This window comes from Amblyraja radiata, chromosome 43 (genome assembly GCF_010909765.2).
Source record: "Amblyraja radiata isolate CabotCenter1 chromosome 43, sAmbRad1.1.pri, whole genome shotgun sequence".
NCBI classification, from domain to species: Eukaryota; Metazoa; Chordata; class Chondrichthyes; order Rajiformes; family Rajidae; genus Amblyraja; species Amblyraja radiata.
In genome coordinates, this window is record NC_045998.1 from 12,004,976 (window position 1) to 12,018,095 (window position 13,120).

Consider the following 13,120-nt stretch of genomic DNA (forward strand, 5'->3'; position numbering starts at 1 on the left):
CCCACCCCCCACTCTCCACACACCAGTGAATCAGCCTCCACTGCCCACAGATTCACAACTCTCTGGGTGAAGAAACATGTAGAAAACATAGAAAACAGGTGCAGGAGGAGGCCATTCAGCCCTTCGAGCCAGCACCACCATTCATTGTGAGCATGGCTGACCACCCCCAATCAATACGTCAATACTATCATAGTTTTCCCCCATCTCAGTCCTAAATGGCCTTACCCCTTATTCTTAAACTGTGTGTGTGATTCCCTGGTTCTGGACTCTTTTCCCCCCCCCAACATGGGGGACATTTTTCAGAAGGGTTTCGGCCTGAAACGTCGCCTATTTCCTTCGCTCCACAGATGCTGCCTCACCCGCTGAGTTTCTCCAGCACTTTTGTCTTCCTTCGATTTTCCAGCATCTGCAGTTCCCTCTTGAACATGGGGAACATTCTTCCTGCATCTAGCCTGTCCGATCCTTTATGATGTTTCTATAAGATCCCACTTCCTCGACGGAGAGGCGACTTTTACTAAATAGGAAAAATGTTCCCAATGTTCAAGAAGGAACTGCAGATGCTGGAAAATCAAAAGTAGACAAAGGTGCTGGAGAAACTCAGCGGGTGCGGCAGCATCTTTGGAAAGGCCATTCCGCCAGCTTGGATCGGAGCGGCCTTTCCCGGAGTCTGGCCCAGAGCTTCAGCTCCATCGCGGAGTGGGATGAACCCTTGCCGGGGGATCGCCAGAAAGGATTGCTCCGATCGCTGGCCTGGTGACTTTGGCATCATGGGGCTGTGGTCTGCGGAGCTTGTAGCCGCGGGCGTGGCGTGGACTTACCTGGGATCCCTCTCCGGGGAACGCCGGAGAAGAGCTCCGACCGCCGGCCTATCACATCCTGAAGCCGCGGGCGATTCGGGCACTCCAAGCCACGGAGCGTGTTCCACCGTCCTGATGTCAGAGTTTGAATCATCTGCAGTGAAGAATGCTGTGGTGGATGTTTGTGTTAAATCCTATTGTGTATTCTTTTCTAATTGTACCGCTGCTGGCAAATTCATATCACTGCACCTTAGTTGGCGCAAGTGACGAATAAAATTGTCTAATTGTCCTAAATTCCAGTGAATATGAGGCCAGTCGACCCAATCAGTACGATCGTCTGCATATCATTGGTGCAGGCCTCCACACTAATAGCATCAGAACCAATGTGCAATAAACCAGGGTGATGGGATCGGAAAACGCACACCTCCAGATTCAGGGACAGTTTCTTCCCGGCTGTTATCTGGCAACTGAACCATCCTACCACAACCAGAGAGCGGTGCTGAACTACTATCTACCTCATTGGTGACCGTCAGACTGTCCTTGATCGGAATTTGCTGGCTTTATCTTGCACTGTCTTTCCTCGGACTGGTCAGCACGCAACAAAAGCTTACCTCTGTACCTCGGCTCACGTGACAATAACTGAAACAGAAGCAAAGGTAAAAATGCTACCACTGGACTTGCTAAATCATTGAGAATTCAGTGACCATACAGGCAGCGTCTCTGGAGAGGCAGAGACCCGGGTTCGATCCTGACTGCGGGTGCTGTCTGTACGGAGTTTGTACGTTCTGCCCGTGACCTGCCTGGGTTTTCTCCGGTTTCCTCCCACACGCCAGATGCACAGGTTTGTCGGTTAATTGGCTTTGGTACAAAATGGTAAATTGCCCCTACTGTGTGTGTGTGTGTGAGATAGTGTTGGCATGCGGGGATCGCTGGTTGGCGCGGACTGTCTCCACGCTGAATCTTTAAACTAAACCGAAAGAAGGAACGATGGTTTAGAAAGCAAGAACGGCAGCTCGGAACTCCACAAAAATTAGTAAAACCTTTATTGTTAAGTACTTTTCCGATATTTCCAAAGAGAACACAGGAAAAGAGACCATTAGAGGATCTGTACACAAACCAGCAAACGACGAGAGCTGCTTTTTCTTTTTCTTAAATCACATTTCTCGGCGTGACCAATACCCTCCCAAACCAAAACCAAAACCCACTTTTAGTTTTCTACACAGGTCAAGTCACGAGATTCGTTGGTTTTGAGAAAAACCAAACCACGCAAATATATAACCTCCAAAATCAAATTAAAAAAATCAAAACACAAGCCCAGAAGGATCGGGTTTTTCTCCTCGCTTGCTCGCAGGCGCTGAGCGGAGATGTGGGGACGGAGGGGAGCATCGATCAGTCAGGTTGAAGATTTGCAGCCCCCCATCCCTCCCAGTCTCCCCACATGGCGGGTCGCTTCTTCCCAAGCGGAACAAAGACTTCCCCGCGCCCTTTAAATCTCAAAACATCACGTCGTATAAATAAATCACGGTGGCTCGAACGATGCCTCCCGTCCTGCTCTGGGAAGGTCTCAGAGAAGACGGGGCCCCGAGCGATATTATTCTCAAAAAAGAGTGGAAATTAAAATGTTAAATTCACACATCCCCCAGTGCATTAAAGTGGAGAAAGGAATTAGAGGGGGGGGGGGGGGGAGAAAAAGCTTTTATTTTCCCCCCCTAAAAAACCCCTTTGTTTAAAATGCACCCACGATCGAAAAATGTCCAAAAAATATATATATTCAAATTGTACAGTTCGGATCTCCGCTCATTCCAAATCTTCTTGGAAATTGTTAAAAATCCTTCCGGGAATTGGCGGTTCCCGCTTTCTTTTTCCGCCAGGTTGGTATAAAAGAGTCGGAGACTGGAGGTCTCGGCAGCCGGGGAGGGGTGACGGTGAGGTGGTGTTGGTCGGGACAGGAGGGGCGAGCTCCCGAGACTCGCTCCCCTTGCCTTCCCCTTCCCCTCCTCCTCCTCAGTTCTCCTCATCGCTGTCCTCGGGACTGATGGCGGGGCTGGTGAGGCTGTAGGTGGGCGAGGTGGGGGAGTAGCCCGGGGAGGTGGGAGAGTAGGTGGAGCCCTTGGGGGAGGTGGGCGAGTAGGTGGGGGAGGTGGGCGAGTACTTGGGGGAGGTGGGCGAGTAGGTGGGGGAGGTGGGAGAGTATTTGGGGGAGGTGGGGGTGTAGACAGGGGAGGTGGGCGAGTAGGTGGGGGAGGTGGGAGAGTACTTGGGGGAGGTGGGAGAGTACTTGGGGGTGGTGGGAGAGTAGGTGGGGGAGGTGGGAGAGTATTTGGGGGAGGTGGGCGAGTATTTGGGGGAGGTGGGGGTGTACTCCGGGGAGCTGGGGCTGTAGGACGGGCTGGTCGGGGAGTACTTGGGGCTGGTCGGCGAGTAGCTGGGACTGCTGGGGCTGTAACTGGGGGAGCTGGGGGTGTAGGTGGGCGACTGGGGTGTGTAGCGGGGGCTGGAGGGGAGTAGGAGGGGGAGGTGGGGCTGTAGCTGGGAGAGGTGGGCGAGTAGGAGGGGGAGGTGGGGGAGTAGTTGGGGGAGGTGGGAGTGTAGGAGGGGGAGGTGGGCGAGTAGGACGGGGAGGTGGGCGAGTAGTTGGGGGAGGTGGGAGTGTAATTTGGAGAGGTGGGGGAATAGGAGGGGCTGGTCGGGGAGTAAGAGGGGGAGGTGGGAGAGTACGAGGGGGAGGTGGGAGAGTAGGAAGGAGAGGTGGGCGAGTAGGAAGGGCTGGTGGGGGAGTAGGAGGGAGAGGTGGGAGAGTAACTGGGGCTGGTGGGGGAGTAACTGGGGGAAGTCGGGGAGTAGGAAGGGGAGGTGGGGGAGTAAGAGGGGGAGGTGGGGGAGTAAGAGGGGGAGGTGGGGGAGTAGGAAGGGCTGGTGGGGGAGTAGGAGGGGGAGGTGGGAGAGTAGGAGGGGGAGGTGGGAGAGTAGGAGGGGGAGGTGGGGCTGTAGTTGGGGGAGGTAGGGGAGTAGGAAGGGGAGGTGGGGGAGTAGGAGGGGGAGGTGGGTGAGTACGAGGGGCTCTGGGGTGTGTAGCCCCCGGGGGACCGAGGCTCGTAGGCGGGAGAGGTGGGGGAGTAGCTGGGGGACATCGCTCCGCCTGTGAGAGAGAGAGAATAAAACGAGAGGTCAGTCACGGCAGAAGAGACACAGACACAGAGCCACGGATCACTGCAGTGGCACCAAGTCCAACCATCCCCACCCCTCCCCGCCAAACAAGCAGACAGTCTGACCCATTCACTGGCCTTAAGAGAGTGGTACAGTGAGAGTGACAGAGTGAATGTTAGAGAGAGTGAGTGTGTGAAAGCCCTGTCCCACGGTAAGAGTTCATTCCAAGAGCTCTCCTGAGTTTTGCCCTGATTCGAACTCGGAGATTTACGGGTAATGGCCACTCGTCGGTACTCGGGGCTCTCATGGATATTTTTCGAACATGTTGAAAAATCTTCACCAGTCTTCCCGTGCTTACCTGCCGTTAGCGAGTCTTCCCGAGTACCTGCCGTTAGCGTAACGAGCCGCTAAGAGACGTCCCCGAGCTCCGACGTACCCGCTACGTTCATTCTCCGTGCTTACCGCCAGTTTGATTTTTTTTAAACTCGGGAGAGCTCTTGGAATGAACTCGTACCGTGGGACAGAAAAACATAAACCAGAGGGTGCAGGAAGGAACTGCAGGTGCTGGTTTAAACCGAAGATAAGACACACAATGCCGGAGTAACTCAGCGGGACAGGCAGCATCTCTGGAGAGAAGGAATAGGTGAAGTTTCGGGTCGAGACCCTCCTTCAGCCGAACATGTCCCCCATTCCCATCTCTCCAGAGATGCCGCTTGTCCCGCTGAGTTACTCCAGCTCATTGTGTCTACGAACCAGAGGGCGGTGGGTGTGCGGAACGAGCTTGTTCTGGTTGGCGGAGTTCCGCAGGGGTCGGTGCTGGGGCCGCTACTCTTCACGTTGTACATCAACGATCGCGACGAGGGGATCGAAAGCTTTGCGGCCAAGTTTGCGGATGAGACGAAAATAGGTTGAAGGGCAGGTAGACAATAGACAATAGGAGCAGGAGTAGAGGCCATTTGGCCCTTCGAGCCTGCACCGCCATTCAATGTGATCATGGCTGATCATCCCCAATCAGTACCCCGTTCCTGCCTTCTCCCCATATTCCCTGACTCCGCTATCTTTAAGAGCCCTATCTAGCCCTACCTATCTAGGTAGAGTTGCTGCCTCACAGCGCCAGGGACCCGGGTTCGATCCTGACTACGGGTGCTGTCTGTGCAGAGTTTGTACGTTCTTGCTGTGACCGGCGTGGGTTTCCTCCGATTTCCTCCCACATCCCAAGGATGTGCGGGTTTGTAGGTTAATTGACATCTTCCACATTGTTCGACCTACTGTACTCGAGTTTAACCTGATTGTATAGGATTATCTGATCCGTTTGGATAGCCTGCAAGCAGGCAAGGCAAGCATAGCCAGAGGGTGGTGAATCTGTGGGATTCTTTGCCACAGACGGCTGTGGAGGCCACAAGTCAGTGGATATTTTCAAGGCAGAGATAGATAGATTGTTGATTAGTGCAGGTGTCAGGGGTTACGGGGAGAATGGGGTTAAGAGGGAGAGATAGATCAGCCATGACTGAATGGCAGAGTAGACTTGATGGGCCGAGTGGCCCTGAGTCTGTTCCTATCACTTGTGACGTTGTGAACCAGACGAGGCTGGGATAGCAGGGGGAAGCTGGGTTGAATGGCGGGGAGGCGAGAGGGCCGGCACTGACCTGGAGACGGGATGTAGGGGCTGGAGGGGCCCGGAGACCCTGGTGACCCGGGGGTGGGGGACCAGGCGGGCGAGTAACCGGGGCTGAAGCCACTGGCGTCCGATGCGGCACTTGGTGAGAAGCCGGCCGCTCCTGGTGTCATTCCACTGCCTGTAGACAGAAGCAAAGTCAGATGGTCACAGGGTAGTCAACAACAGCATCCCGCCCAGCCACGTCCAAAACTCCCCACTGTAGACCCATCCAGCCACGTCCAAAACTCCCCACTGTAAACCCATCCAGCCACGTCCAAAACTCCCCACTCTAGACCCATCCAGCCACGTCCAAAACTCCCCACTCTAGACCCATCCAAACCCATCTACAAACTCCCCACTCTAGACCCATCCAGCCAAGTCCAAAACTCCCCACTCTAGACCCATCCAAACCCATCTACAAACTCCCCACTGTAGACCCATCCAGCCAAGTCCAAAACTCCCCACTCTAGACCCATCCAGCCACGTCCAAAACTCCCCACTGTAGACCCATCCAAACCCATCTACAAACTCCCCACTGTAGACCCATCCAAACCCATCTACAAACTCCCCACTGTAGACCCATCCAAACCCATCTACAAACTCCCCACTGTAGACCCATCCAGCCACGTCCAAAACTCCCCACTGTAAACCCGTCCAAACCCATCTACAAGCTCCGCACTGTAAACCCGTCCAAACCCATCTACAAGCTCCACTGTAAACCCGTCCAAACCCATCTACAAACTCCACTGTAAACCCGTCCAAACCCATCTACAAGCTCCACTGTAAACCCGTCCAAACCCATCTACAAGCTCCGCACTGTAAACCCGTCCAAACCCATCTACAAGCTCCACTGTAAACCCGTCCAAACCCATCTACAAACTCCACTGTAAACCCGTCCAAACCCATCTACAAGCTCCACTGTAAACCCGTCCAAACCCATCTACAAGCTCCACTGTAAACCCATCTACACTCCCCACTGTAAACCCGTCCAAACCCATCTACAAACTCCACTGTAAACCCGTCCAAACCCATCTACACTCCCCACTGTAAACCCGTCCAAACCCATCTACAAGCTCCGCACTGTAAACCCGTCCAAACCCATCTACACTCCCCACTGTAAACCCGTCCAAACCCATCTACAAACTCCACTCCATAATCCCATCCAAACCCATCTACAAACTCTGCACTGTAGACCCATCCAAACCCATCTACAAACTCCCCACTGCAAACCCATCTCAAACTCCCCACTGTAGACCCATCTACAAACTCCCCACCGTAGACCCATCCAAACCCATCTACAAACTCCGCTCTGTAGACTCATCTACAAACTCCCCACTGTAGACCCATCCAAACCCATCTACAAACTCCCCACTGTAGACCCATCCAAACCCATCTACAAACTCCCCACTGTAGACCCATCCAAACCCATCTACAAACTCCGCACAGCTTTCATCTTGAAATTTCACATCATTATCCCATTCAAACTTCACACCAGAAGCCCATCTAACCACATGATAATCACGTCTGAAATCTTCTCCAAAACCCATGTCATAAACCTAGGCAAAATCTCCAAACTCCACGCCATCACCCCATCCAAACGCCACGACATAGAACCATCTCCAAGCCTCGTGCCATAATCCCATCCAAACTCATCTCCACCCCAGTCATTTCCATACTACACACCACCATCCCGCCCATTTGTCATGCCATCATCTCCAAACCATAATCCTGCAAACTCCGCAATCCCGTCCCCATATTCCTCAATCCCGTCCCCATATTCCTCAACCCAGTATCCAAATTTAAGGATAATTCCCATGCAAACGTCACACCATATCACCGTCATCTCCAAGCCATAAACATCTCCAAACTCCACACCATATCCCCGTCCAAACTCCTGGACCTAGGAGTCAGCAGTGTGTAAACGCACACACCTCCAGATTCAGGGACAGTCTCTTCCCATCTGTTATCAGGCAACTGAACCGTCCTCTCACCAACTAGAGAGCAGTCCTGACCTCCCATCTACCTCATCGGAAGCCCTCGGACTATCTTTAATCGGACTTTATCTTCCATTAAACGGTATTCCCTTTATCCTGTATCTGTACACTGTGGACGGCTTGCTTGTAATCACCTACTGTCTTTCCGCTGACTGGATAGCAGGCAATAAAAAAAGCTTTTCACTGTACCTCAGTACACGTGATGGTATTAAACCGCGCGCGAGCGGGCACTGACCCCCGGGAGCTGTGCCCAGGGTGCCAGGCGGCAGGTCAAACTCACCCACGCTCGGTGACCAGGCTCCGTATGCCGGGGTGGCCCCCTGGTTCCAGGGAGTCATTGCCGGGGACATCCCTCCCATGGGACTGGGAGCAGAGCCGAAGAACATTCCCGTAGCTGAAAACCAAAGGAGAGCGTTTAGTTAGTCTCCCCACACACCTTCAGTTAGTCTCCCCCCACCACACCTTCAGTTAGTCTCCCCACACACCTTCAGTTAGTCTCCCCCCACACCTTCAGTTAGTCGCCCCCCACACCTTCAGTTAGTCTCCCCACACACCTTCAGTTAGTCTCCCCACACACCTTCAGTTAGTCTCCCCCCACACCTTCAGTTAGTCTCCCCCCACACCTTCAGTTAGTCTCCCCCCACACCTTCAGTTAGTCTCCCCACACACCTTCAGTTAGTCCTCCCCCCACACACCTTCAGTTAGTCTCCCCCCACACACCTTCAGTTAGTCTCCCCCACACCTTCAGTTAGTCTCCCCCCACACCTTCAGTTAGTCTCCCCCCACACCTTCAGTTAGTCTCCCCCCACACCTTCAGTTAGTCTCCCCCACACCTTCAGTTAGTCTCCCCCCACACCTTCAGTTAGTCGCCCCACACACCTTCAGTTAGTCTCCCCACACACCTTCAGTTAGTCTCCCCACACACCTTCAGTTAGTCTCCCCCCACACCTTCAGTTAGTCTCCCCACACACCTTCAGTTAGTCTCCCCACACACCTTCAGTTAGTCTCCCCACACACCTCCAGTTAGTCTCCCCACACACCTTGTTAGTCTCCCCACACACCTTCAGTTAGTCTCCCCACGGTGCTGGGTCCGACCCGTCTCCCTCTGTCCCGGCACTCCCCCCGCACCTTCACCGAGACCCCCTCCCTCGGTCTGGCCCTTCACCCCCCACCCCCACCCCAGGTGAGTGTGCACCCTATCCCCGAGGTCGCCTCCCTAAGCCATCCTCTCCCCCATCCTCCTAAGGGCCCCCTTCCTGAAGATCTTACTTGTATCTCCCCCCCCCCCTCCCGGTCACTGTACGTCACATCCCCCATCCTCTCACCCCCCCCACCCGATCCCCCCTGGACTTACGGCCCCCCACGCCCATGCCGCCGATGTTGGTGGGGATCTCCATGCCGTATTTGCATTTCTCAGCATCCAGCAGCAGGTCGAAGGCCCCAGTGCCGGCCGGGGCCAGCTGTCCCAGCATGATGTTCTCCGACACCCCCTTCATGGGGTCCATCTCACCGTGGGCAGACGCCTCCATCAGCACATCCACCTGGGGGTGGGGTGGGGGGAGAGAGAGACGGTTACTGAGGGAAGAGAGACACAAACCAGGGCTCGAAACTTCACCTGTCCACATTCGCCACAGATGCTTAAGAAGGAACTGCAGATGCTGGAAAATCAAAAGTAGACAAAAGTGCTGGAGAAACTCAGCGGGTGCAGCAGCATCTATGGAGCGAAGGAAATAGGCAAAGTTTCGTGCCGAAACCCAAAGGAAATAGGCAACGTTTCGGGTCTAAACGTTGCTATTTCCTTCGCTCCATAGATGCTGCTGCACCCGCTGAGTTTCTCCAGCACTTTTCTCCACTGATACTGGCTGACCCGCTGAGTTACTCCAGCACTCTGTGAAACGTCACCTATCCATGTTCCCCACAGATGCTGCCTGATCTGCTAGTTACTCCAGCACTCTGTGAAATGTCACCTATCCACGTTCTCCACAGATGCTGCCTGACCTGCTAGTTACTCCTTTTTGCAAACCAGCATCTGCAGTTCCTTGCATCTGTCCCAATTGGCAAGCTAGACAGTTAGGATAGAGTGGATGTGGAGAGGATGTTTCCACTAGTGGGAGAGTCTAGGACCAGAGGGCACAGGCTCTGAATTAAAGGACGTTCCTTAAGGAAGGAGATGAGGAGGGATTTCTTTAGCCAGAGGGTGGTGAATCTGTGGGATTCTTTGCCACAGACGGCGGTGGAGGCCACAAGTCAGTGGATATTTTGAAGGGCGAAAGGATTTTTTGAAGGATTAGCATGGGTGTCGGAGGTTATGGGGAGAAGGCAGGAGAATGGGGTTAGGAGGGAGAGATAGATCGGCCATGATTGAATGGCGGAGTAGACTTGATGGGCCAAATGGCCTAATTCGGCCCTGTTTCCTTTGCCATCGTTACTTTTTGGCATATCTTTCGTTGTTCTTTATCTCTCTACATCATTATCCCTTATCCCACAGCAGTCTGAAGAAGGGTCTCGACCCCATTCCTTCCCTCCAGAGATGCTGCCTGTCCCGCTGAGTTACTCCAGCGTCTTCTGTGGCACAGAAAGGACAGAGGGTGGGGCAGAGAGGGGCCTACCGTTTCCTCGAAGGAGCACTTCATGAGGGGCCCGGTGTCCTGTCTGTTGACCCCGTGCCGGGTGATGGCCATCAGATGCCCGCGGCACGTCATGGTGTCGCACAGTAGCGACAAGTGGCGGTAGTTGACGTAGGAACCGTCGAAGGAGATGACGTGGTAGAGTTCCCGTTCCAGGGCCTTGCGTACTGCCTCGATTCCCAGCACCTGTAGCACAGGAGAGGGGAGGGAGGGAGGGAGGAGGGAGGGAGGAGAGAGGGAGGGAGGAGAGAGGGAGGGAGGAGGGAGGGAGGGAGGAGGGAGGGAGGGAGGAGAGAGGGAGGGAGGAGAGAGGGAGGGAGGGAGGAGAGAGGAGAGAGGGAGGGAGGAGAGCGGGAGAGAGTAGAGAGGTTAGAACCTCAGTACAGATCAGTACTCACCACCCAGCATCATCTGGGCACCCAACACAACCCGGGCACCCAGCACCCACTCCAACCTCAGCACCCTCCTCCAGTCTGGGCACCCTTCCCCGGTATCCAACCTAAAATGCCAGCACCCACCCCCACCAGGGTACCCTCTTCCAGCACGGTGTAGATGTGAGTGAGTGAGCGGAGGTGGGTGGTCCGTGCTTGAGCTGCTGGCCTTGCCGAAGCAGCGCGATAGTGTGGATGTGAGTGAGTGAGTGGAGGTGAGAATGGTTCTTGATTATGCTGCTGGTGTAGATGTAGAGGGAGTGAGTGGTTTGTGCTTGAGCTGCTGGCCTTGCCGAAGCAGCATGGTGTGGATACGAGTGGCCTGTGCTTGCCGAGGCAGCGTGACGGTGTAGGTGTAGAAGGAGTGAGTGGCCCGTGCTGGCTGGGGCAGCATGACGGTGTAGGTGCGGGTGAGGTTACCGTGAAGATCTCCACGATGTCGTTGGAGGTGGTCCGCACTGGGTCCACGTCCTTCTCACTCAGCACCCTCATCAGGCTGACCCCGTCCGTCTCCAGGATCCACTCCTGCAGTGCTTTGAACTCCCCCTCCTCCGTGATGATGATCTTCTTCTTGTTGTCCGTCTGCGGGAGGTGCATGTACACCTGCGGAGGGAGGGAGGGAGAGAGTGAGAGTGAGAGAGACAGGCAGGGGGACAAGGTCAGCTTTGCTGCTTAATGTGTGGGAACAAACTGCAGACAGACACTAAATGCTGGAGTGACTCAGCGGGACCGGCAGCATCTCTGGAGAGAAGGAATAGGCGATGTTTCAGGTCTTCAGACAAGGATCTGCAGATGCTGGTTTAAACCGTAGACACAAAATGTTCCGCACCAACCAGCGATCCCCGCACACTAGGGACAATTTACACTTACACCAAGCCAATTAACCTACAAACCTGTACGTCTTTGGAGTGTGGGAGGAAACGGAAGATCTTGGAGAAAACCCACGTAGGTCACGGGGAGAACGTGCAAACTCCGTACAGACAAGCACGCAATCGGGATCAAACCCGGGTCTCTGGCGCTGGAAGGCAGTAACTCTACCGCTGTGCCATTGTATTGCCCTGTGCAAAATGCTGGAGTAACTCAGTGGATCAGGCAACATCTCTGGAGAGAAGGAATGGGTGGCGATGATCTCGACCTGAAACGTCACCCATTCCTCCTCTCCAGAGATGATGCCTGTCCCGCTGAGTTACTTCCATCTTCAATGGAAACTGACCCTTCGGCCCATCGAGTTCATGCCATTCAGGACTGAGATGAGGAAAAACCTTTTCACCCAGAGAGGTGTGAATCTGTGGAATTCTCTGCTGCAGAAGGCAGTGGAGGCCAATTCACTGGATGTTTTCAAGAGAGAGTTGGATTTAGTTCTTAGGGCTAACGGAAGCAAGGGATGTGGGGGAGAAGGCAGGAACGGGGTACTGATTGTGGATGATCGGCCATGATCATATTGAACGGCGGTGCTGGCTCGAAGGGCCCAATGGCCTCTACTCCTGCAGCCATTGTCCATGTTTCTACGTTCCCCGACGTGTGCTCACGCTGTCCCCGTGCTCACCTTGCTGATCTGTTCGATTCCCTGTAGTGTCATGTCCGTCAGCATGTTCGACTCGATACAGCGCAGGAAGACATCATCATCCATCTTGTCAACCACCTCCTCCTCTTGCTGCAAAGCAACGGGAAATATTGTCAGACATCTTGGGCACCGTGTCAACTGTCAGCCATTTTGGGAACCATGTCAACGGTCAGCCATTTTGGGAACCACGTCAACTGTCAACCATTTTGGGCACCATGTCAACTGTCAGCCATTTTGGGAACCACGTCAATTTTCAGCCATTTTGGGCACCGTGTCAACTATCAGCCATTTTGGGCACCATGTTCGAGGAAGGATGTGCTGGCTCTGGAGAGGGTCTAGAGGAGGTTTTTACAAGGACGATCCCAGGAATGAGTGGGTTAACTAACCTATGATGAGCGTTTGTCGGCACTGGGCCTGTACTCGCTGGAGTTTAGAAGAATGAAGGGGGGGGGCCTCATTGAAACGTACAGAATAATGAAAGGCCTGGATAGAGTGCATGTGGAGAGGATGTTTCCACTAGTGGGAGAGTCTAGGACCAGAGGGCACAGCCTCAGAATTAAAGGACGTTCTTTTAAGACGTCTTCGGCCCTCTGCCTTCTCCCCTACACACAGGGTGTCCAAAGATGGGGATGAAGTGCAGGCAGAGGGCAAGGAGCAGCCGGCTCGGGTCACACACACTCCTGGGGGTCAGAGACTGAAGCCCCCACCATCCCCTCACCTCATGGAACTTGTTCTCGTCGCTGTTCATGATGCGGATCCTCAGGACCAGTTTCTCCGCGTTGTCGTCGTTGAAGATGCAGTTCAGATCATCGCCAAAACCTGCGGGGAAGAGGAGGGTTAGAGGTGGTCCCTTAAACCCCCATGCCCAGCGAGCAGACCACCACCACCACCAACGACAGAGAC

At 54.2% G+C, this 13,120-nt stretch overlaps 1 protein-coding gene across 1 annotated transcript in view; it reads right to left on the minus strand.

The window, feature by feature from the left end:
• Window positions 1–1,817: 1,817 nt before the first annotated feature.
• The window catches only part of LOC116968073 (DNA-directed RNA polymerase II subunit RPB1-like), a 47,443-nt gene continuing 36,140 nt past the window's right edge, over window positions 1,818–13,120 (minus strand). Inside the window, 9 exon segments of the mRNA XM_033014700.1 lie at window positions 1,818–3,301; window positions 3,304–3,936; window positions 5,591–5,740; window positions 7,876–7,989; window positions 8,950–9,136; window positions 10,205–10,408; window positions 11,074–11,256; window positions 12,200–12,307; window positions 12,936–13,036. Coding sequence (XP_032870591.1) covers window positions 2,802–3,301; window positions 3,304–3,936; window positions 5,591–5,740; window positions 7,876–7,989; window positions 8,950–9,136; window positions 10,205–10,408; window positions 11,074–11,256; window positions 12,200–12,307; window positions 12,936–13,036 — 2,180 coding nt within the window. The 3' untranslated portion in view covers window positions 1,818–2,801.